This window comes from Hordeum vulgare, chromosome 6H (assembly GCF_904849725.1).
Source record: "Hordeum vulgare subsp. vulgare chromosome 6H, MorexV3_pseudomolecules_assembly, whole genome shotgun sequence".
In the NCBI taxonomy this organism is placed as follows: Eukaryota; Viridiplantae; Streptophyta; class Magnoliopsida; order Poales; family Poaceae; genus Hordeum; species Hordeum vulgare.
This window is the reverse complement of record NC_058523.1, coordinates 442,897,970-442,924,431: the sequence shown is the minus strand read 5'-3', so window position 1 is coordinate 442,924,431 and position 26,462 is coordinate 442,897,970. Positions and strand designations below refer to the sequence as shown.

Genomic DNA, 26,462 nt, shown 5'->3' with positions numbered 1-26,462 from the left:
ATCATTATTATTGGTACTCGAGAAGTCGCAAAGTTTGGTGTTTTCAGCCATGATGACTTCAACAAACAAACAAGCACACAAGCAAGCACGAAAAGCGGTAAAGGAAAACGGCAAAAAGGCAAAAGGCAAAAGAAAATGGCAAAGGAGAAAGGCAAATGAAAACGGCAAATGTGAAGTGGGGGAGAGGAAAACGAGAGGCAACTGGCAAAAAAAAGTAAATGCAAGAGATGAGTTTGTGAGACCTACTTGGATAGATCTCTCCTTCCCCGGCAACGGCGCCAGAAATTCTTCTTGCTACTGCGACAAAAGACCTTCCAACGGCGCCAGAAACAAGCGTGCTGACGGGAGACTATTCTTGTCTTGATTCTCCTCAGCAACGGCACCAGGAATCCTTCTGCTACGGCAACGCCTTTAGGGACTTCCTAGGACAATATGCAAAGGATTTTCCCTTGGCCTTGTAGCCTTGCGTTGGTGTTCCTCGAAGCAGAAAGGGTGATGTAGCACAACAGCGGTAAGTATTTCCCTGAGTTTTGAGAACCTAGGTATTGATCCAGTAAAGGAGTATCACTAGTCCCTGCACAAACACAAAGAGCTTGCTCCCAACGCTATGACGGGGTTGTCAATCCCTTATAGATTGATTGACAAGTCAGAACTGAAAGCAACAAAGTAACAAAGCAAAGTAAAAGCGAAAGTGGAAACGATAGGTGTGAATAGACCCGGGGGCCGTAGTGTTCACTAGTGGCTTCTCTCATGAAAGCAAGTAGACGGTGGGTGAACGAATTGTTGTCAAGACGATATCTATGAGAATGATTATATATGTAGGCATCACGTCCAAAACAAGTAGACCGATACTTTCTGCATCTACTACTATTACTCCACACGTCGACCGCTATCCAGCATGCATCTAGTGTATTAAGTCCAAAAGAAGAGAGTAACGCCTTAAACAAGATGACATGATGTAGATGGACAATCTCATATCTACGACAAAGCCCACCTTGTTACCCTTGATGGCAACTACACGATGTGTGCCTTGCTGCCCCTACTGTCACTCGGAAAGGTCACCACACGGTAAGAACCCAAAACCAAGCACTTCTCCCATTGCAAGAATCATAGATATAGTTGGCCAAACAAAACCCAAGACTCGGAGAGACTTACAAGGATATCAAATCATGCATATAAGAAATCAGCAAAGACTCAAATATATATCATAGATAATCTGATCACAAATCCACAATTCATCGGATCTCAACAAACACACCGCCAAAGAGAATTACATCGGATAGATCTCCATGAAGATCATGGAGAACTTTGTATTGAAGATCCAAGAGAGAGAAGAAGCCATCTAGCTACTAACTATGGACCCGTAGGTCTGAAGTGAACTAATCACGAGTCATTGGAGTGGCGATGATGTTGATGAAGAAGCCCTCCAACTCCAAAGTCCCCTCCGGCAGGGCACCGGGAAGGGTCTCCAGATAAGATCTCATGGAAACGGAAGCTTGCGGCGGCGGAAAAGTGTTTTCGTGGACGCGCTGATTTTTTCTGGATTTTTAGGGAATATATAGGCCGAAGACCTCGGGCAGCGGGGCGCCAGGGAGGCCACAAGTTTGGTTGACGCGGCCTTCCCCCTGGTTGCGGCAACAGGGCTTGTGGGATCCCTATGGGCCCACTCGCTTGGCCCTCAAGCCTCCCGATCTTCTTCCGTTCTGGAAAAAATCATTTTGGGGATTTTATTCCGTTTGGACTCCATTCCAAAATCAGATCTGAAAAGAGTCAAAAACACAGAAAAAACAAGAACTGACGCTTGGCACTGAGTTAATAAGTTAGTCCCAAAAAAAGATATAAAAGGTAAACAAAACATCCAAAGTTGACAAGATAACAGCGTGAAACCATCAAAAATTATAGATACGTTTGAGACGTATCACCTGCCTGCACCTATTAACAATTACTTCACATCAAGGGTGCTTCCATGATTACCTCTCTACGTATTAAGTTCATGACAAATGAAGTAATGCTTGGAGTAAGATGACATGAGGTACACAAAGTAAAATCAACCAATACGAATAAACCCCATCGTTTTACACTTAGTAGCAGCAACACAAAGACGCAACTTGTCCCCTTCTGTCACTGGGATATAGAAACTCCCCAGGTTGAACCTACTATAACGGACCTCTCTCACCGAAGAAATATTAGTCTAGTTGTCCAAAGTGTTTCAATAGATCGAAGAGAATTACGAAGCTATCATAATCATGCACATAAGAATCGTATTATATATCAGAGGAGTCTAAATTTTTTATCATTAATAATCTGAACATTAACCCACAATTCATCGAATCCCAACAATCCCACCGTACAAAAGAGTTACAACATATGGACCAAAGCGAAGATGTTATTCTCATTGTATTGAAGATCAAAGAGATAGATAGCCATCTAGGTACTGCTATGGACCCATAGGTCTGTGCTGGACTACTAACACATCATCATGAGGGTAGGAAGGTTGATGAAGAACCCCTCCGTGATCGATCCCCCCCAGCAGAGTGCTAGAAAGGAGCTCTAGATTACCTCCCGTTGGAACAGAGACTTGCAGCAACGTAAAAAGTGGTTCGGGACCTCCTACTAAGGTTATAGGGTAAATAAGAATTTATAGGCCAGAGAACGGGGTCGAGAGAACCACGAGGCGGCCACAAGCCATGAGGGCCCCCTGGTCAAACCCTGTTGGATTGTGGGGGCCTCGTGCATCCTCCGGCCTTCTTCCGATGCTCCAAGGTCTTGTTTTGGTCCAGAAAAAAATCACAAAAAGTTTCAAGTAAATTAGGCTTTGTTTGGTAGTGGAACCTGAAAAGTGGAAAAACATGTAGAAAACAACAACTCGCACTCAGCTTTGGGTCAATAGGTTAGATCTCAAAAATGATATAAATTGGTAGATAAGTGCATAAAACATTTTATAAAATGATAACATAATAGCATGGAACAATAAAAAATTATAGATACATTGGAGACATATCAAGCATCCCCACGCTTAATTCCTCCTCATCCTCGAGTAGGTAAATGATACAAACATAATTTTTCATGTGACATGCTATCCATGATGTATTCTTATCCATGTATGCTCACTAAGAAACAATGAATTAAAAATATTAGCACAACAATATTTATAAGTATAAGCACCAAAAAAATTAATTTACAAAGTCTACGATCCTCAAACACTACAGGAATCTACTTCTTTGCCATCTTCCATGGCAGACGACAAAGGGCTACTCCACGTACGACAACCTATCCATCTTTATAATATTATCAAGGCATGGATCCATGTTCACTACATCACTACAAATGTCAAGCACCATGGTGCCCAAGTGAGGGAATTGGATCATACCTTTTCAATATGCATCAACTTTGTATTCTTCACACAATACATGAGCGTGAACCATTGTACATAGCATATAGGTGGAATAGATTAAAGTAATAGGTTTTCAAAGGGGTTGAAAAGTGGAGAAGATAGTCTCGTATCAACTAGGCGTACCAACGGGTTATGGAGATACCCATTGATAGATATTGACACAAGGAGTAGGGATTGCCAGGCAAATGATGCACTAGAGCTATAGGTGTATGAAAGCTCCACTGAAGCTAGGTGGGTTATGCATCCAACTTGCTTCCTCGTGAAGACCTCGAGCATTTGAGGAAGCCCGTTATTGGAATATACAAGCCAAGTTCATAATTTTTTTGATTCCCACTAGCATATGAATGATATAACATGGGACTCTCTACATGATGAACATGGTACCACTTTGAGTCACAAGTGCCATAAAGGATAGCAAGGTCCCTTCTCTATTTTTCTCTCTTTTTATATTTTGGTGGGATCATATGGCCACCTCACTGGGACAATGCTCTAATAATGATGATCTTCACACTTTTATTTACTTCAAACTCACGGATAACTCGATTTGATGAATGAAGCAACATGACTCCAATATGAATGCCTCTGGTAGTGTATTAGGATGTACAATGATCTAGCATGGCATGTATTTATCATATGATATTTGGTGTCTTTTACACAAATTCTATTATGAACGATTGCGTTGGGTACGATACTCGTGATGGCGTTAGGTATGAACGATGGCGTTGGGTATGATACTCCATGTATTTAGCATGTTATACTCATGATGTGCGTTGGGTTTCCCGTGAAGAGGAACAGGTTATAGCAACGCAAAATGGGTAAGTGTTTCCCTCAGTTATGAAACCAAGGTGTATGAAACCAATAGGAATATCAACCACAACCGTCTTAAGCGGCTTCACACAAAATAACAAACAGCTTGCACCCAATGCAGGCAAGAGGGTTATCAATCCCCTTGTTCTCGTTATTTGCGAGAAAATGAGGTGTGTAGATAATTTTAAAATAAAAAATAAAATAAAAGCAAATAAATGGCAGCAAGGTATTGGAGGTTTTAGCAATATGTTGTGAATAGACCCGGGGGCCATAGCTTCCCCTAATGACATCTCTCATAAAAATAGCACACGGTGGGTAAACAAATTATTGTTGTGCAATTGCTAGAAGAGCGGATAGTTATGCGATTTTCACTGCAATGATCGTGTAAATATAGGCATCACGTCCATAAATAAGTAGGCCGACTCCTGTTTACACATATTACTATTACTTCACTTCAAGAGCGCTTCTATGCTTGCCTCTCTATGTATTAAGTTCATGACAAACAAAGTAATCCTTAGAGTAAGATGACGTGACGTAGACAAAGTAAAATCAACCAATATGAATAAACCCCGTCATTTTACCCATAGTAGCAGCAACACAAAGACGCAACTTGTCCCCTTCTGTTACTGGGTTATAGAAACTCGCCAGGTTGAACCTACTACAACGCACCTCTCTCATCGAAGAAATATTAGTCTAGTTGGCCAAAGTATTTCAATAGATCGGAGAGAATTATGAAGCTATCATAATCATGCACATAAGCCTCATATTAGAATTCAGAGAACACTGAAATATTTATGATAGATAATCGAAACAAAAACCCACAATTCATCGGATCCCAACAAACACATCGCACAAAAGGATTAGATCATATGGATCAAAGCGAAGATGTGATGATCTTTGTATTGAAGATCAAAGAGAGAGAGAGATAGGCATCTAGGTACTGCTATGGACCCGTAGGTCTGTGTTGAACTACTCACACATCATCATGAGGGCAGCAAGGTTGATGAAGATGCCCTCTGTGATCGATTCCCCTCCGGAAGAGTGTCGGAACGAAGCTCTAGATGGACTCTCGTCAGAACAGAGAATTGCAGCAGTGTAAAAAGTGTTTTGGGGTCTCCTATGAATGTTTTAGGGTAAATAAGAATTTATAGTCCAGAGTACGGGGTCCGGAGAGCCACGAGGCGGTGATAAGCCATCAGGGTGCCCCAAGTCGCGCCTTGTTGGCTTGTGGGGCCTCATGCACCCTCCGACCTTCTTCCGATGCTCCACGGTCTTGTTTTTGTCTAGAAAAATTCACAAAAAGTTTCAGGTCAACTAGGCTTCGTTCGGTAGTGGAACATGAAAAGTGGAAAAACATGCAGAAAACACCAACTAGCATTGTGCACTGGGTCAATGGGTTAGTGCTCAAAAATAATATAAATTGGTAGATAAGTGCATAATAAGTGTTGTGAAATGATAACATAATAGCATGGAAAAATAAAAAATTATAGATGCGTTGGAGACGTATCAGATCCTCATTGGGACTTCATGAAAATTGATCTTTCATGACAAGATTCAGCAATGCAGCATTAATATCAAAAGCCTCTGCACTAGTGGCGAGTGGTATAGGAGTACTAATAAAATCATTATTATTAGTATTTCGTAAGTCACACAACTTAGTAGTATCTTGAGACATGGTGACCAAGCAAATAATGTAACAAGTAGTAGAAGTAAACTAGAGGCTAAAGCAAACAAATAAGTAAACTAGTGACAAGCAAAGATAAATATTTTTGTATTTTTTATGAGATAAACTAAATATACCAGCAAATAGAAAGAAGAACAAGTGAATGAAAATCTATGTGAAGTTACTTGGTAGTTGGTGATGATATTCTCCGGTAATAGCGCCAGAAATCCTTCCTGATACTTGTGATCTGGATTGTGTTTTCCGTGCAGAGGAACGGGTTATCGCAGTACAATGTGGGTAAGTATTTCCCTCGGTTATGAAATCAAGGTTTATCGAACCAATAGGAATATCAACAACAACCATCTTCAGTGGTTACACACAAAAGAACAAACAACTTGCACCCAACACGGGTAATAGGGTTGTCAATACCCTTGGTCTCGTTATTTGCAAGAAATTGACATGTGTATAGAATTGTAAATTGCAAAATAAAATGAAAACAGGTAAATCGGGGCCATAGTTTTCCCTAGTCGCATCTCTTAGGAAAACATCATATGGCAGGTAAACAAATTATTGTTGGGTAATTGATAGAAAAGCGGATAGTTATGCAAAATTCACGTCAAAGATCATGTGTATATAGGCATCACGTCCGTAAACAAATAGGCCAACTCCTTCCTGCACCTATTACTATTACTCCACTCATCGACCGCTATCCAGCATGCATCTAGAGTATTAAGTAAAACAGAGTAATGCATGAAGAACGATGACATGATGTAGACAAAGTTAACTCAAGCAATATAAATAAGCCCCATCATGTTATCCTTAGTAGCAGCAACACAAAGAGCATCTTCCCCCCTTTTGTTACTGGGATATAGAAACTCGCCAGGTTGAACCTACTACAATGCACCTCTCTCACTGAAGAAATATCAATCTAGTTGGCCAAACTATTTCAAGAGATCGGACAGAATTACGAAGCTATCATAATCATGCACATAAAAATCATTTTAGAACTGAGAGGAGACTCAAATAATTATCATGAATAATCGGAACATAAACCCACAATTCATCGGATCCCAACAAACGCACCGCACAAAAGGATTACATCATATGGACCAAAGCGAAGATGCGATGACCATTGTATTGAAGATCAAGAGAGAGAGGAATTGTCATATAGGTACTAGACATAGACGAGTAGGTCTATGGTTAACTACTCACACATCATCATGAGGGCAGCAAGGTTGATGAAGAGGCCCTCCATGACCGGCCCCCCTCCGGCAGGGTGCCAGAATGGAGCTCCAGATGGCCTCCCGTCGGAACAGAGACTTGCGGTGGCATAGACTACATTTTGGGTTTTTGGGACATATGAGAATTTATAAGCGAGAGAACAGAGTCGGGAGAGCCTCGACGGGCCCTCAAGCCATCAGGGCGCCCCACCCAGACCACGCTGTGTTGGCTTGTGGGGCCCTCGGGTGGCCCCCAGCCTTCTTTTGATACTCATTGGTCTTCTTTTAGTCTAGAAAGATCTCCAAAAAGTTTCAGGTCAATTGGACTTCGTTTGGTATTGAAAACCTGAAAAGTGAAAACATGCAGAAAACAACAACTGGCACTGAGCACTTGGTCAATAGGTTATTGCTCAAAAACAATATAAATTAGTAAATAAATACCCAAAAAGTATCCTAGAATGATAATATGTCAGCATGGAACAATAAAAATTATAGAGACGTTGGAGACGTATGAATGACGACGAACGACACAGGCGAGAGCGAGCGAGGGGAGAGCAGACGCTAGGGTTAGGGTTCGACATCGGGGGTGTAGGGGACATTTTGTAGGGGTCGGCGAGCTAGCATATGGCTGCCACGGCGTCAGGGTGCAGCCGATGGCGAGCATCATCTCTCCCACGTCTCCCTTGATTAGAAGTGGGAGGAAGACAGCGGGGAGATGGGCTAGGTTGGCACTATGGAGTTAGGCCCAGTCCATAGTGTGGGTTTTCCTTTCATTTTGAAAAGTTTCCTCCTTCAGTTTTGTTAATTCTGTTTGACTTAAAAACATAACCAAAATGACCTTTGTAAAATATGCCACTTCGCCAAATATTAGTATTGCAATATTAGGGAGAGTCACACAAAGTTTGGGGATCAATTGAAGAGTGGGAATTTTCATAAATCGAAAAACAATTAAATAATAGTTTTGGCCTCTGCCATAAGTGTTTTGAGGCACTTAAATACTTTATAAAATGTTGGTTCATATTTTATAAATACTCGCGGAATATTTTTAACCCAACCATGATTTTATTTTTCAAGTTTGCCAAAATATTTGAACCACTTATTAAATGAATTTGAATTTCAAACGAAATTTGAAAAGAGATATGATTCCAAAATGATCAAACATTGTTTAGCGAAATAACTTGGCTTAAGCAAAATATGTTATTGTAGCTTAACCATCGAGGTTATTCTTGCTTAATGACGAAAGTTACTTTAGTTTTTGACCAGGAGTGTGACAGTGCAACCACCTTTTTGACGCACATTGCATCAAATAGGATGTCCCACAGATGTCTTCACTTGTCCATAGATGGATGTGCGTAAAGCCCTCCAAAAGAAGCTAGATGTGGGTAATCGTGTGCATGTATGAATGCAGATTATGTAAAAAAAATTGAGTGTAGTTTGTATTGTGTGTATGTTCAATTTCTCTTACCTGTATTTGTTCAGTTTCTACAACTTTTTTCTGTGGGTTACAATATTTACTTCTTTTATCCATGCAACTAAAGCTTAAAAAATTCACATAAAAAATAAGATTCTAAAAAACCTTCAAATTAACATAAAGGCATCTCCAACAAGGACCCTCGAAACGCCATCAACTATCTGAACGAAGTTGTTCGAATGCAATATGCAATCGGTCCACCGACCAGCCTTGTTGTCTGAAATGCCACAAACTGGACACAAATTGAGGTGGCTTCGTCGGATTCTAGGCCACCGCCACATAGGTTCAAATCCCACCAGGTCCACTTTTCTTCCACTCTATCCCTACCCCCTGCTTTACATCCACACGCTTCTAGTTGGACTTCGTTGTTGTACCTATTCGGTCGTCCTCCACGCATCCCTGGATGTCTGGAGACCCCACCCACGCGCCTACGCACCTTCGACTATGTCGCCGTCCATCCAGGATCTGTCTGTAACGAGGTGTTGGGAATGTTGCATGGGAAACAAAAAATTTCCTACGCACGCGAAGACCTATCATGGTGATGTTCATCTACGCGAGGGAGATCGGATCCACATACCCTTGTAGATCGCTAAGCGGGAAGCGTTAAGAAACACGGTTGATGTAGTGGACAGCTTCGTGATTCAAATCACCGTCGTCCCATGATCCGTCCCTATCTAGCACCGAACGGACGGCACCTCCGCGTTCAGCACACGTACAGCTCGATGATTATCTCCGCCTTCTTGATCCAGAAAGAGAGACAGGGAAGTAGATGAGTTCTCCGGCAGCGTGACGGCGCGCCGGTGATGGTGATGATCTATTCTTGTAGGGCTCCGCGCAAGCTTCGCAGAAATCCGATATAGAGGAAGAACTACAAAGTAGATGTTTAGGGTTGCACATGGCAAAGTTGTGTCTCGAAAACCCTAAAACCTCTAGTATATATAGGAGGAGGGGAGGGGCTAGCCTTGAGTCTCAAGGGAGCCTCTTGGGTGTCGGCCGAAGTGGGAGGAGGTGGGATCCTCCTCTAGTTCGGTTGGGAGGGAGGAGTCCCTTCCTTCCTTCCCACCTCCTCTCTTTTTTTTCCTTTTGCATTGTTTTTTTCTGCTTGGCCGAAATAGCCCTATTTGGCTCGCTACACCATCCCACTAAGGGCTGGTATACCACCCATGGGCCTATTAGGTTCTCTCCCGGGTGGGTCGCCCCTCCTGGTAAAACCCCGGAACCCATTTTTCACTCTCGGTACACTGCCTCAGGAAGCCAAATGCAACAATCCTAAGCGCTACTGCTATCGCGCTATAGCTAAACCCTAGTAGTAGTGCTCGTATGGGCAGCGCTACTCGTAAGTAGTGTTAGCAGTAGCGCTTCCCTGTCCAGCGCTATTGATAACTATCTATAGCGCCTTTTCAAATATTTGAATTTGTTTTTATGTTTTATTCTAATTTTCAAATCTTTGAATTATTTGACAATTTAATCTCTAATCATCCATCCTCACTGCTTTTTCAAATTTTCAAATTTGTTTCTATGTTTTATTCTAATTTTCAAATCTTTGAATTATTTGACAATTTAATCTCTAATCATCCATCCTCACTGCTCCACCGTACTCATCCCAAATCGTCTAACTTCCCGGCCGGTCACCCATCCTCTCACTGCTTCATCCCGAGCACGCTTAACTTCCTCGTTCTATCGCCCCTAGTTTTCAAGTCTCCACTTGTTGTTTTCCTCACAATAGTAAGCTATCAATCCTATTAACCCTTAGGTCTCGATGTCACATGATTTAATTGTTTGAAATCCAAATAATTATAAAAGTAAACAAACTAAGTAGTAATAATATTGAATTTTTATTGAAAATAAAATAAGTAATAAAATTAATTTTAAAAATTAATTGTTTTTACCATAACTTTTTTTACATTTGCAATTTTGAGCATCTGAGAAAAGTTCACCGAGCAAGCCCGGGTGAAATCGAGTCCCAAATTTTCTCTAGTTTTATTGATATATTAAACTTTTTTTCAACGTCGTATGCAAAAGTTATGGCCGTTTTACATTTTTCCTTTTTTTGGAAAAATGGTCAAAATTCATATTTCAAAATTTGTATACCAACTAGGCACTAAAACCTAACTACATCTCAAAGGATTTTATTTTTGAAGATTTTATCATTTATTTTATTTTCTACAAAACTAAAAAAGACGGGCCATGGGGAGGGGGGGCTAAAAAGGTGGCACTAGCGCAACGAGCAGTAGCGCTGCATACCAGAAAGCATGGCTGTTATGCTAGTAGCAGCGCTTGTCACATGCGGGCGCTACTACTAAGTGGGGCCGACTAGCAGAAGTGGTGCTGCAAAACAAAGTGCTAGCGCTAAACACTTAGTAGTAGCGCTAGATTTTGGGCAACGCTGCTACTACAGCTACTGTCGGTGGCATCGTCCGGTCCCACATAGTAGTAGCGCGTTTTTAATAAGCAGCGCTACTGCTAAGGTGGTAGTAGTACCGCTTAACTGGATCAGCGCTACTGCTAATTAGCACCAGCATTTTCTTTTTTCCAGCGCTACTACTCAGGTCCTGCCTATAAGGTTTTTCCTAGTAGTGATAACTCAACTATAACGAAACGTCACCAAACCTTAAGTGTGCAGACCCTGCGGGTTCAAGAACTATGCACACATGACCTGAGACACTCCCCGGTCAATATCCAATAGCGGGACCTGGATGTCCATATTGGATCCTACATATTCTACGAAGATGTTATCGGTTCAACCTCTGTGCCAAGGATTCATATAATCCTGTATACCATTCCCTTTTTCCTTCGGTATGTTACTTGCCCGAGATTTGATCGTCGGTATCCCTACACCTATTTCAATCTCGTTACCGGCAAGTCTCTTTACTTGTTCTGTAATACAAGATCCCGTGACTAACACTTTAGTTACATTTCTTGCATGGCTTATATGTGATGTTGTATTACCGAGTGGGCCCCGAGATACCTCTCCGTCACACGGAGTGACAAATCCCAGTCTTGATCCATGCTAACTCAACGGACACCTTCGGAGATACCTGTAGAGCACCTTTATAGTAACCCAGTAACGTTGCGACGTTTGATACACACAAGGTATTCCTCCGGTGTCAGTGAGTTACATGATCTCATGGTCATAGGAATGAATACTTGATACGCAGAAAACAATAGAAACAAAATGGCATGATCACATGCTACGTTTATAGTTTGGGTCTTTTCCATCACATCATTCTCCCAATGATGTGATCCAGTCATCAAGTGACAACACTTGTATATGGTCAGAAAACCTTAACCATCCTTGATCAACTTGCTAGTCAACTAGAGGCTTACTAGGGACATAGTTTTGTCTATATATCCACACATGCATTTATGTTTTCATCCAATACAATTATAGCATGGATAATAAACGATTATCTTGAAATAGGAAATATAATAATAGCTATTTTATTATTGCCTCTAGGGCATATTTCTAACAGTCTCCCACTTGCACTAGAGTCAATAATCTAGTCTCACATCGCTATGTGATTTACATTGGAATGAATCTAACACCCATAAAGTTCTAGTGTTGATCATGCTTCACTCGTGGAAGAGGTTTAGTCAATGGATGTGCAACATTCAGATCCGTGTGCACTTTGCAAATATTTACGTCCTCTCCTTCGACATAGTCGCGGATGAGGTTGAAGCATCGTTTGATGTGTCTGGTCTTCTTGTGAAACCTTGGTTCCTTGGCTAGAGCAATGGCACCAGTGTTGTCACAGAACATAGTTATTGGATTTAGTGCGCTCGACACAACTCTAAGATCCGTCATGAACTGCTTCATCCAGACACCCTCCTTAGCTGCCTCCGAGGCAGCCATGTACTCCGCTTCACATGTAGAATCTGCTACAACGCTTTGCTTGGAACAGCACCAGCTTATCGCACCCCCATTGAGAATAAATACGCATCCGGTTTGAGACTTAGAGTCATCCGGATCAATGTCAAAGCTTGCATCTACGTAACCCATTACTACGAGCTCTTCGTCACCTCCATAAACGAGAAACATTTCCCTACTTCTTTTTACGTACTTTAGAATATTCTTTACCGCCGCCCAATGTTCCACTCTTGGATCACATTGAAACCTGCCTGCCATACTTATGGCCAGGCTGACGTCCGGTCTTGTGCACATCATTGCATACATGATAGACCCTACGGCTGAACCATAGGGGACCGTACTCATCTTTTCTCTATCTTCTGCAGTTACTGGACATTGAGTCTTACTCAACTTTATACCTTGTAACACAGGCAAGAACCCTTTCCTGGATTGTTCCATTTTGAACTTCTTCAAAACTTTCTCAAGGTATGTGCTTTGTGAAAGTCCTATTAGGTGTCTCGATCTATCTCTATAGATCTTAATACCTAATATGTAAGCAGCTTCTCCTAGGTCTTTCATTGAAAAACTTTTGTTCAAGTAATTATTTACGCTCTCTAAAAAATCCACATTGTTTCCAATCAGTAATATGCCATCCACACATAATATTAGAAACGCTACAGAGCTCCCACTCACTTTCTTGTATATACAAGATTCTCCTACAACTTGTATAAACCCAAACGCCTTGATCACCTCATCAAAGCGCTTATTCCAACTCCGAGATGCTTGCACCAGTCCATAAATGGATCGATGGAGCTTGCATACTTTGTCAGCATTCTTTGGATCGACAAAACCTTCGGTTTGCATCATATACAACTCTTCCTTAAGAAACCCATTAATGAACTCCATTTTGACATCCATCTGCCAGATTTCATAATTGAAAAATGCACCTATTGCTAACATGATTCAGACGGATTTAAGCATCGCTACCGGTGAGAACATCTCATTGTAGTCAACTCCTTGAACTTGTGAAAAACCCTTTGCCACAATTCGAGCTTTATAAACGGTCACATTACCGTCCGCGTCCGTCTTCTTCTTAAAGATCCATTTGTTCTGAATAGCCTTGCGACCTTCAGGTAATACTTCCAAAGTCCACACTTTGTTTTCATACATAGATCCTATCTCGGATTTCATGGCCTCTAACCATTTGTTGGAATCTGGGCCCACCATTACTTCTCCGTAATTCATAGGCTCATTGTTGTCTAACAACATGATAGATAAGACAGGATTCCCGTACCACTCACGAGCAGTACGTGATCTTGTCGACCTACGAGGTACGATAGTGACTTGATCCGAAGCTTCATGATCATCATCATTAGCTTCCTCCTCAACTGGTGTTGCCTCGACAGAGATTTCCCTCTCTCCTGCGCCACCATCTTGTGGGAGCAGAGGTTCCAAACCTCATCAAGTTCTATCTTCCTCCCACTCAATTCTTTCGAGAGAAACTCTTTCTCAAGAAAATCTCTGTTCTTAGCAACAAACACTTTGCCCTTTGATCTGAGATAGAAGGTGTACCCAACTGTCTCTTTTGGGTAACCTATGAAGACGCACTTTTCCGCTTTGGGTTCCAGCTTTTCAGGCTGAATCTTTTTGACATAAGCATCGCATGCCAAAACTTTAAGAAACAACAACTTTGGATTCTTGCCATACCATAGCTCATATGGTGTCGTCTCAACGGATTTTGATGGTACCCTACTGAAAGTGAATGCAATTGTCTCTAACGCATAGCCCCAAAATGATAATGGCAAATCGGTAAGAGACATCATAGATCGCACCATATCTAACAAAGTACGATTATGATGTTCGGACACACCATTACGCTGTGGTGTTCCAGGCGGTGTCAACTGTGAAACGATTCCACATTGTCTTAAGTGAGCACCAAACTTGTAACTCAGATATTCACCCCCTCGATCAGATCATAGGAACTTGATCTTCTTGCTACGATGATTTTCAACTTCACTATGAAATTGTTTGAACTTTTCAAATGTTTCAGACTTGTGCTTCATCAAGTAGATATATCCATACCTACTCAAATCATTAGTGGAGGTGAGAAAATAACGATATCCGCCGCGCGCCTCCACACTCATTGGTCCGCACACATCAGTATGTATGATTTCCAACAAGTCACTTGCACGCTCCATTGTTCCAGAGAACGGAGTCTTAGTCATCTTGCCCATGAGGCATGGTTCGCACGTGTCAAGTGATTCAAAATCAAGTGACTCCAAAATCCCATCACCACAGAGTTTCTTCATGCGCTTTACACCAATATGACCTAAGTGCCAGCGCCACAAAATGGTGGCGCTATCACTGTTAATTCTACATCTTTTGGTCTCAATGTTATGGATATGTGTGTCATCACAATCAAGATTCAATATGAACAAACCCCTCACATTGGGTGTCTGACCATAAAAGATATTACTCATATAAATAGAACAACCATTATTCTCTGACTTAAATGAGTAACCGTCTCGCAATAAACAAGACCCAAATATAATGTTCATGCTTAACGCAGACACTACATAACAATTATTTAAGTTCATAACTAATCCCGATGGTAACTGAAGTGAGAACGTGCCGACGGCGATTGCATCAACCTTGAAAACCATTTCCCACGCGCATCGTCACTTCATCCTCCGCCAGTCTTCGTTTATTCTGCAATTCCTGCTTCGAGTTGCAAATGTGAGCAACATAACCGGTATCAAATACCCATGCACTACTACGAGAGTTGGTTAAGTACACATCAATAACATGTATATCACATATACCTTGTTTGGCGTTGGCCGCCTTTTTATCAACCAAATACTTGGGGCAGTTGCGCTTCCAGTGACCCATCCCCTTGCAATAATAGCACTCAGTTTCAGGCTTAGGTCCAGCCTTGGGTTTCTTTGTTGGAGGGGAAATAGTTTTGCCGCTCTTCTTGCAGTTACCCTTCTTGCCTTTGCCGCTTTTCTTGAAACCAGTGGTCTTATTGACCATCAACACTTGATGTTGTTTTCGGATTTCTGACTCCGCGACTTTCAGCATCGCAAATAACTCGCTGGGTGACTTATTCATCCCTTACATGTTATAGTTCATCACAAAGCTCTTGTAGCTAGGTGGCAGTGATTGAAGAATTATGTCAGTGATAGCCTCTTGCGGGAGTTCAATCCCTAGCTCAGCTAGACGGTTTGAGTACCCACACATTTTGAGCACATGTTCACTCGCAGACCGAATTCTCCTCCATTTTGCAAGCATAGAATTTATCGGAGGTCTCATACCTCTCGATCCGGGCATTCTTCTCAAAGATAGACTTCAACTCCTGGAACATCTCATATGCTCCATGACGTTCAAAGTGTCGTTGAAGTCCCGGTTCTAAGACATACAAGACTGCACATTGAACTACTGAGTAGTCCTCCTTACGCGCTTGCCAGTCGTTCAAAACATCTTGATCAGCCATAGCGGGTGGTTCATCTCCTAGCGCTGCATCAAGGACATAATTCTTTTGCCCAACTTGTAGGATAAGCCTCAGATTACGAGCCCAGTCTACAAAGTTGCTACCATCATCTTTCAGCTTCGCTTTCTCTAGGAACGTATTGAAATTCAGGGTTCTACTGCGCGAGCCATTGATCTACAACATAAAAATATTGCAAAGTTTACTTAGACTATGTTCAAGACAATTAGAGTTCAGCTAATCATATTACTAATAAACTCCCACTCAAATAGACATCCCTCTAGTTATTTGAGTGTGGCATGATCGAAATTCACTAACTCAAGTTCGATCATCACGTGAGTTGAGTGTAGTTTCAGTGGTAAATATTTCTATGTTAATCATATCAACCATACGATTCATGCTCGACCTTTCGGTCTCTTGTGTTACGAGGCCATGTTTGTACATGCTAGGCTCGTCAAGTTTAACCCGAGTGTTCCGCGTGTGCAACTGTTTTGCACCCGTTGTATGTGAACGTTGAGTCTATCACACCCGATCATCACGTGGTGTCTCGAAATGACGAACTGTCGCAACGGTGCACGGTCGGGGAGAACACAATTTTATCTTGAAATTTAAGTGAGGGATCACCTTATAATGTCATCGTTGTTCTAAGCAAGATAAGGTGCATAAAATGATAAACATCACATGCAATTCATAAGTGACATGATATGTCCATGATCTTGTGCTTCTTGATCTCCATCACCAAAGCACCGGCATGATCTTCATCGTCATCGGCGCCACACCATGATCTCCATCGTCGTCCCACCATCCAGGTTGTCGTGCTATTTATGCTATTACTACTACAGCTACAACCTAGAAATATAGTAAACGCATCTGCAAGCACAAACATTAGTTTAAAGACAACCCTATGGATCATGTCGGTTACCGTAGCATCGACGTGCAAGTCGATATTTAACTATTACAACATGATCATCTCATACATCCAATATATCACATCACGTCTTTGGCCATATCACATCACATGCATACCCTACAAAAACAAGTTACACGTCCTCTAATTTGTTGTTGCATGTTTTACGTGGCTGCTATGGGTATCTAGTATGATCACATCTTACTTACGCAAAGCCAGAACGGTGATATGCAAATTTCTATTTAAACTTTCTCCAAGGACCGCCTTGGTCAAATCTGATGCAACTAAAGTTGAAGAAACAGACACCCGCCAATCATCTTTATGCAACAAGTTGCATGTTAGTCGATGAAACCGGTCTCTCGTAAGCGTACGAGTAAGGTTGGTCCGGTGCGCGTCAATCCAACAATACCGCCGAATCGAGACAAGTCTAAGGAGGGCAGAAAATTGAACATCAACGCCCACAAAAGCTTTTGTGTTCTACTCAAGATTACATCTATGCATGAACCTAGCTCATGATGCCACTGTTGGGGAACGTTGCATGGGAAAAAAAAATTCCTACGCACAGAAGACCTATCATGGTGATGTTCATCTACAAGAGGGTGATTGGATCCACATACCCTTGTAGATCGCTAAGCGGGAAGCGTTAAGAAACACGATTGATGTAGTGGAACAGCTTCGTGATTCAAATCACCGTCGTCCCACGATCCATCCCTATCTAGCACTGAAATGACGGCACCTCCGCATTCAACACACGTACAGCTCGATGACGATCTCTGCCTTCTTGGTCCAGCAAGAGAGATGGGGAAGTAGATGAGTTATTCGGCAGCATGACGGTGCGTCGGTGATGGTGATGATCTATTCCTGCACGGCTCCGTCCGAGCTCCGCAGAAATCCGATCTAGAGGAAGAACTGCGAAGTAGAGGTTTAGGGTTGCACATGGAAAAGTTGTGTCTCAAAAACCCTAAAACCTCTAGTATATATATAGGAGGAGGGGAGGGGCTAGCCTTGAGGCTCAAGGGAGCCTCTAGGGCATCGGCCAAAGTGGGAGCAGGAGGGATCCTCCTCCAATTCGGTTTGAAGGGAGGAGTCCCTTCCTTCATTCCCACCTCCTCTCTTTTTGTTCCTTTTACATTGTTTTCTCCTTGGCTGAAATAGCCCTATTGGGATGGCTACACAAGCCCACTAAGGGATAGTATACCACCCATGGTCCTATTAGGTTCTCTCCCGGGTGGGTGGCCCCTCTCGGTAAAACCCCGGAACCCATTCGTCACTCCCAGTACACTGCCGGCAATGCCCGAAATCTTTCCATAAGCCAAATGCAACAATCCTATATATCAACCTCTATTTCTGGAGCATTCCGAAAACCCTCGTGATGTCCGTGATCTCATCCAGGACTCCGAACAAAACTTTGGTCACCTGCACCTATAACTCAACTATACAGAAACGTCACCGAACCTTAAGTGTGCACACCCTGTAGGTTCGAGCACTATGCAGACATGACCTGAGACACTCCCCAATAAATATCAAATAGCAGGACCTGGATGTACATATTGGGTCCTGCATATTCTACGAAGATCTTATCGGTTGAACCTCTGTGCCAAGGATTCATATAATCTCGTATACCATTCCATTTGTCCTTCGGTATGTTACTTGCCCGAGATTTGATCGTCGGTATCCCTATACCTATTTCAATCTCGTTACCGGCAAGTCTCTTTACTCGTTCCCTAATACAAGATCCCGTGAGTAACACTTTAGTTACATTGCTTGCAAGGCTTATATGTGATGTTGTATTACCGAGTGGGCCCCGAGATACCTCTCCGTCTCACAGAGTGACAAATCCCAGTCTTGATCCATGCTAACTCAATGGACACCTTCGGAGATACGTGTAGAGCACCTTTATAGTCACCCAGTAATGTTGCGATGTTTGATACACACAAGGTATTCCTCCGGTGTTAGTGAGTTACATGATCTCATGGTCATAGGAATGAATACTTGACACGCAGAAAACAATAGCGACAAAATGACACGATCACATGCTACGTTTATAGTTTGGGTCTTGCCCATCACATCATTCTCCCAATGATGTGATCCAGTCATCAAGTGATAACACTTGTATATGGTCAGAAAACCTTAACCATCTTTGATCAGCTGGCTAGTCAACTAGAGGCTTACTAGGGACATAGTTTTGTCTATATATCCACACATGCATTTATGTTTTCATTCAATACAATTATAGCATGGATAATAAACGATTATCTCAAAATAGGAAATATAATAATAACTATTTTATTATTGCATCTAGGGCATATTTCCAACAGGAGGCACCCTCCTCCCTGTGGACGCCGTCCATGGCGGAGGCCACGTCCGACAAGTGTTCGTTCAAATGCTATAGATGGTTTTTTTGAACTTTGTTTGTTTTCTAGAATAAGCATGACAATGCGTGGAAGGTGATATTTGCAGACTTTGTTGGTATGAAACAAGGAGGCTACTTTTTTGGCAACATGGGTGTGCTTTGTTAGTTGAGTAAAACCACTCCATCCCCCACGATGCACATGTGATCCATGACCGCAATGTGAAGTCATTAGTTCATCGATGCACACCATCTTCAACGTCATCATAATATTTTGCTCCATGATGCTCTAGAACCTTGGTCGTAAAATTTGCTACATGTTGCTCTACATGTTGGTCAATTTATTGACTCATTCAATATTTTAACTTGATAATCATCATGTTATATATCTTGAACGTGTTGTCATGATGTACTATACGACGGAGGGCGGGTCATATACATTTGTACATTGTTGGATCAATCTCAAGGGCAACAATGCATGGGAGGACTTGTGTCAGACTATGACTCAAGTACCGTTTAATGTGAAATTGATGAATTCAAAAAACTTGTTGAACAACCCGTTATCTCACGTGTAATATTTACATTTGAACTTTTTTGTGGAAAAATGTATGATGCGTTCATCTTCAATCATGGTAGTACAATGAACACAAGAAATGATAAAAAATACAGCTAGATCCGTAGATCACCTAGCGACAACTACATGCATCGATACGAGCCGAAGGCGCATCGCCTTCATCGCCCCTCATTTATTGGAGCTAGGCAAAACTCGTCGTAGTAGACAGTCGGAAAGTTGTGGTGCAATGGCCCCATAGGATCAGCGCATCAGAACAACAACCGTTGCCTATGAAGAGAAACGTAGATCGAAAGGATCCAATGTACATACACACATCAACGTAAACGAACAAAGAACAGATCCGAAAAAATCACCAAAGACAACCACCGACCTAATCATGAGAAATCTGTGAGGGACGCCCTCCACACACCATCAGATGATGCTAGAAACGTCACCCGTATGAGGGATAGGCATGGACGATCTTATTTCATCTTTAGAGAACCATTATCGCCTCACCTTCCTGAGCAGGACACAAACTCTAACAAAACTTAGGGAAACATGTAGCAATCGAGCCCTCCTGCCGACAATGGTCGGGATCCACAACGCCCCATTGACCTAAGGCCACATGAGATGAGGTAGATCGACGGGGTCATCGACGGAAGGCAGGAACCCTAGTCGTATGTTCGCTTGGGACGAGAGACGAAGTGATAAGTGACACGATTGAAGCGGGACCATGGTTACATTTGAATTATGGTTGTTTTAGGAATATTTGCAAACTATTTACTCATGAGTTGTGGTATATTTTTTATTATTATTTTGAGTCTATGGATAAACGAAAAAGACACAGAGATGAACGTTTAGGTGACAAAGTTGCATGACTGGCTTCGGTATCCATGTTTGTGGATCACTCCCCCGACACATACCATGTCCATTTTAGGGGATAACGTAGGACATGCCCTAACATAACAACCTAGGATGCGTTTGGTAGCCCACATATACCCTAGCCAGGCCCGCATGGGAAGATTTTGGCCCGTTTGGTTACTCGCATTCACCATTGGGCCTGCATAGCATGAACTTTACAGCACCTCTGGGCCTACATCCAAAGGAACACTCAAATCGGCCGTTTTTTCGAACCGACATGAGTGGTACAACACTAGGCACATGGGTGGTGGTGGTTGCACGTGTGGATGTGGTCTCGAGACGTCACACTGTTGCCCGAAGTGTCGTCATAATTATCCTTATATCCCTTCGTCACCACATTCTCACCTCTTTCCCACTCACACCGGAGGCGATGGCCACCAGAGCTGCAGTAGAACAATCCAAGATGGCGGCTACCACCATAGCGACTTCAGACCTCCATTAGAGCACATCGTCCATGGCGGTAAGTCCTTGCCATGTCTCTAGATTTACTGCTTTCCACTCTGGCTAGATTTGACTTGAGCATGCTATTGGAGAGTTGGGGAGGGGATTGAATACATCACGGGTGGTGGATTGGATTATGGAAACACTGCCATCCATCAATTACACCGTAGGTGGGATTGGGGTACAAACTTTCTTGTCTAGCCGCGGCGACCCTGGAGTCACGTCGAGTGGTGCGCGGGAGGGGGGCAACCATCTTCTTTTCTTCCTCATCGTCTTAGTTCTCATCGTCTTCATCAAGAAGGATGGGTCTTGCACGATTGCCAGTAGTCGATTCCCTGCCCACCATCTACACGCTAGTCATTAGGACGCATGTACTCCTTGTACTTGGCCTGCTTTGCCCTTTGTCCAGGATCGTCGGAGTCAACCTAATTCATGGCCCGTTGAACGATCTCAACTGACATAACACCCTTCGTTGGGTCAGAAATCAACGTCTTCAACTCCTTCGTCGTCGCCTTCTTCACCATAGTGTCGGCCTCCTTGTGCATGTCTTCCATGTTGTTGAAGTTCGAGCACACTTGCATGGTCTTCTCGGTCATCGAGCGAACACCCGAGAAAGAAGGCCCTCCATCTAATGCCCCATGGGAAAGGGTTGGGGTTGGAGTTCTTGGCGAGGGAGAGGTGGTGAAACGGAGAGGTGGAAAAAACACGATGCGAAACTAAGAGGGTTTGAGTGTGGTGTTGGGTAAGTTGTGTAGGTAAATATAAGAGCCTTAGGCCGATAGGAATGAATGGTGACCTTTGAACTGCGTGTTGTTCATAGTGCAGATGAACAAGGGCAAGGAGGTCGTGCAAGACGCATCGTTCTTCACTAAGAGCAAGGAGGTCATGCCACCATTGGTGGACGTGTCGGTGCAGGATCACCCAAGCGCAAAGCGGAGGAACTACGCGCACTACCCTGAGGAGGCACGAGCAATCCACCTCTGCAAGGTGATCTTTGCTCCGAAGTTGGAGGCCCGACCTTTACCTCTGGACTTCACGAAGCACTTCCCCGCCGTGTATATGGGGTATAGTCTCAAGACGAACAAAGACTGACCATGGAGGGTCACGATGAAGGTGATCGATGGCAGGGTCATCCTTTATCAGGCTTGGGCCACCTTCGCCACCGATCACCATGTCAGGATCGGGTACAAGGTAACGTTCAAGCTGCTGACCCCCAACACCATGAATGTGACCGTCTTCAATGACAAAGGTGATCATCAAGTGTAAGAAGCATGACGAGGCCTTTGCCGTGACCACCTAAATGACCTCTGGTTGCTAATTCCGTGTTGGTTGTTCATTTAAGACTATATTATGTGTTGCGGTATCGTTTATCGTATTATGTTAGACTTTTATGTGTGGTTAAACTTTGATGTGTGTTTAAATTTGTTCTGATTGCTCTATTTTTGTGTCTCTCGTAACCTGCCACATCAACAAGAAAGTTACCACACTATTGTACTAGATGTAACCAAACGACTAGACTTGAGACCACAACCAAACAGTTTGCCTCCCGTTTTGACACATGCTGTCTAAAGGGTGTATTGGCAATCGATCAACATGCTAATGTTGGTTTTTAACTGTATATGCTTAGGCCCTGTTTGGAACCACAATAGATTATCATAATCTGGATTATGAAGATAGATTATATAGTCTGGTTTATAAAAATAATCTAAGCGGACATGTTTGGAGGCCAGATTATATAAACTGTAATCCAGGTTTTACATTGCATAATGACTTGTCTGTCCTCTGTTTTTTTTTAAAAGAAGGGTGGAGGTGGTAGGAATGTAATTATCTTCAACTTTACAAGGGTAATCGGTCATTAGCAATCCATAATCTGATTTTAGCTCGTGTAGAGTAGATTATGAGTTTCTAATAATTTGTTCATCTAGTTTTTGTAATCTACATCATAATCTGTCTTGTTTGAAGACATAATAGATTATAAAAACTGGATTATATAATCTGAATGGTTCCAAACAGGGCCTTAGGCAGACCCTGAGACAAGTATCCAAAATGACAAAAGAAACGATGCAGTAACCAAACGCACCGCTAGGTTTCCCAAAGGAAAATTGGCATTGTCCGTGTGCCGTCGAATTCTTTCGACATCACGGACCGTCCATTGAACTGAATGCATGGCCACGATGAATCGGCTGAAGCGATTAAACCCGCCTCCACGGTACACGAAAGCACGGGGCATCCGATCCATGCACGCGCGCCTGCAGGCACGCAAAGCACACCCGCCGCAACAAGAAGAGGAACAGAAAATGGAGATACTAACGGACACCAGGAGCTGAACCGCTCGTCCCACCAACGCGCGCGGGAGAGGAGATCGCGCAGACCCGGCGAGCTCGATCGCACGCACGCCATCCCAACCTCTTCTCCCGTCCAAATCTCGCTCGCATTTGGCCCCCCAACGATCCCGGCCGATCCGGTTTCGCCGCCCGCCCCCGGAGAGGCCGACCACAACGGCGGCTAAGAAGAACGGTAATCACGGGGAGGCGAGAATACATGTGAGAGGCGCCCGGAGACGGCGCGGACAATGAGGGCCGCCGCCGGGGCATGCTCCGGCGGCGGCAAGGACACCCTGGTGGCCTCCTTCCTCCGCTTCATCCTCCTCTCGCTTCTCCCTCTCACCGCTTTGTATATCCTCTACGCCCTGCACGCCATTCTGTCCTCCACATGCCCGCCTGAACATGATCGCATTATGGCCGCAGCCGCCTCCGTCTCGCATGTAGGTGTTACCGCCCAAAACTATACATCATCGACGCCGCCGCCGCCGCCCGCCATGGTCACGGTATCGACGCCGAGGACGCCGCCCCGACCGGCCATTGTCATGGTGCCGACGGCGAGGACGCCACCCCCACCGGCCATTGTCACGGTGCCGATGACGAGGACGCCGCCCCCGCCGGCCATTGTCACTGTGCCGACGGTGAGGACGCCGCCGGCGCCCGCGACGGTCACGGTGGTGACGACGGCGAGGATGCCACCACCACCCGCCACGGTCACCGTGGTGTCGACTGCGAGGATGCCACCATTACCCGCCGCGGTCACGGTGGTGACGACGGCGAGGATGCCACTATTACCCGCCGCGGTCACGGTGGTGTCGACGGCAAGTACGCCACCACCATCACCACCTGCCACGGTCACGGTGTTGACGACGCCGACGACGCTGCAGCACGTGGTGTTCGGTATCGCGGCGTCGGCGCGCATGTGGGAGAAGCGGAAGGAGTACATTAAGATCTGGTGGCGCCCTAACTCAGGCATGCGGGGTTTCGTGTGGCTGGACCGCGGTGTGCGGGAGTCGAGAGTGCCGGAGGGGCTGCCGGCCATCAAGATCTCCTCGGACACCTCCGGTTTCCCCTACACGCACCGGCGCGGCCACCGCTCTGCCATCCGCATCTCCCGCATCGTCTCCGAGACATTCCGCCTCGGGCTCCCAGGCGTGCGCTGGTTCGTCATGGGCGACGACGACACGGTCTTCCTCCCGGACAACCTCCTGGCCGTCCTCGGGAGGCTCGATCACCGGCAGCCATACTACATCGGCTCCCCCTCCGAGAGCCATCTCCAGAACATCTTCTTCTCGTACGGGATGGCGTTCGGCGGCGGCGGCTTCGCCATCAGCCAGCCTCTGGCGGCGAGGCTGGAGCGGATGCAGGACGACTGCATCCGCCGGTACCCGTGGCTGTACGGCAGCGACGACCGGATCCAGGCGTGCATGGCGGAGCTGGGCGTGCCGCTCACGAGGCACCCGGGGTTCCACCAGTACGACGTGTACGGTGACCTCCTGGGCCTGCTCGCCGCCCACCCGGTGGCGCCACTGGTGTCGCTGCACCACCTGGACGTAGTGCGACCTCTCTTCCCCAACGTGCGTTCGCGGCCGGCGGCACTGCGGAGGCTGTTCGACGGGCCGGTGATGCTGGACTCGGCGGGGGTGATGCAGCAGTCGATATGCTACGACGCGGCGAACCGGTGGACGGTGACGGTGGCGTGGGGGTTCGTGGTGACGGTGACGAGGGGCGTGATGCCGGCGCGGGAGATGGAGATGCCGGCGCGGACGTTCCTGAACTGGTACCGGCGCGCGGACTACAAGGCGCACGCGTTCAACACGAGGCCCCTGGCGCGCAACCAGTGCGAGAGGCCCGCGCTCTACTACCTGGCGTCGGCGAGGCGCACGGTGGTGCGCACCGGGGAGACCACCGTCACGAGGTACCAGCGGTGGCGCCACCGCAACGACATACGGCCGCCGTGCCGGTGGAGGGTCCCCGACCCGGACGCGCTGGTCGACAGCGTCATCGTGCTCAAGAAGCCTGACCCCGGGCTATGGGAGCGGGTAAGCAACGCTCGCTCTGCCATTCTTATGTCTCAAACTGAGCATTTCTTTCTGCTATTACGTATTCAGAATCAAGTGATACTGACTGGTGATCGACATGAACTTGCAGTCCCCGATGCGGAATTGCTGCAGAGTGCTGTCCTCGCCCAGGAAAGAAGGGGGCGGGAACAAGACGATGGCCATAGATGTGGGTGTATGCAAGGACTGGGAGTACAGTCACGTATAGCTCATTCATTCATTAAGTCAAATAGGCAGGAATGCATAGGCAATCAATTTTTCTTTCCTTTTTTCTCCTGTAAGATACTACTCCCTCCGTCCCAAAATAACTGTCTCAACTTTGTACTAGTCCTAGTACAAAGTTATACTAAGGTTAAGACACTTATTTTGAGACGGAGGGAGTACAATCGTAGTGACACTTGGATGCCTAGTAACGAACAGCACACATGAGACATGAGTGTTAATCAGAGGAACTCTGTTACTGCTGCGTTGTGTTTTGGGCATTGTACACATTCAACTCTGAACTTGAATATACCAACCAGCGAAAAGTACCCTGCGCGGACTGAGATATACACAATTCCATGTAATGGTAACAAATTTGAATATTAAGTCTGCGGTGACGAACACTGACAGAAAACCTTGACAGTGGATTACAGGATCTTCATGCACTTAGAGGTATAAGATGGAGATAACAAGAGACCAGAGATAAACCATGGTCACTCCATTTCTTGAATAAGCACAGGCTAACTGGAACCATGTTGTCCTCTTATCTCTCAAGTTTTTCCTATGCGTGAGCGTGGAAATAACCACTGTCGAAGCTCATCTTGGTTATGGAAGAACAGAGAGAAATGCTCCATTTTGGTAACATGGTTGTCTCATGGCTGGGATCAACCGTGACCACTCTCTAGAGCATCTGATGAAATTGCAACAGGAGGTGTTAGATTCCTCAAATCTTATGATCACTACTGTCCACAGCAAAACTGATCGGGACGTAAGCTAAATAAGACCAGATCTAATACTAGTAGATACCTATACTGAGGG

At 44.6% G+C, this 26,462-nt stretch overlaps 1 protein-coding gene across 1 annotated transcript; it reads left to right on the top strand.

Moving 5' to 3' along the window:
* The first annotated feature begins 23,393 nt into the window (after nt 1–23,393).
* On the top strand, nt 23,394–25,758 carry LOC123403844. Its single transcript, XM_045097766.1, has 2 exons — nt 23,394–25,424; nt 25,534–25,758. Exons 1-2 carry the CDS (start codon nt 23,634–23,636, stop codon nt 25,648–25,650), a joined length of 1,908 nt encoding a protein of 635 aa, XP_044953701.1. The 5' UTR covers nt 23,394–23,633; the 3' UTR covers nt 25,651–25,758.
* The last annotated feature ends 704 nt before the right edge of the window (nt 25,759–26,462 follow it).

What these genes read in the sequence shown, in the direction of transcription:
- LOC123403844 (XM_045097766.1), top strand. Translation starts at nt 23,634, where the DNA reads ATGAGGGCCGCCGCCGGGGCATGCTCCGGCGGCGGCAAGGACACCCTG. An exon ending in ACCCCGGGCTATGGGAGCGG is followed by an intron (nt 25,425 to 25,533) that starts GTAAGCAACGCT and finishes ATGAACTTGCAG; the next exon opens with TCCCCGATGCGGAATTGCTG.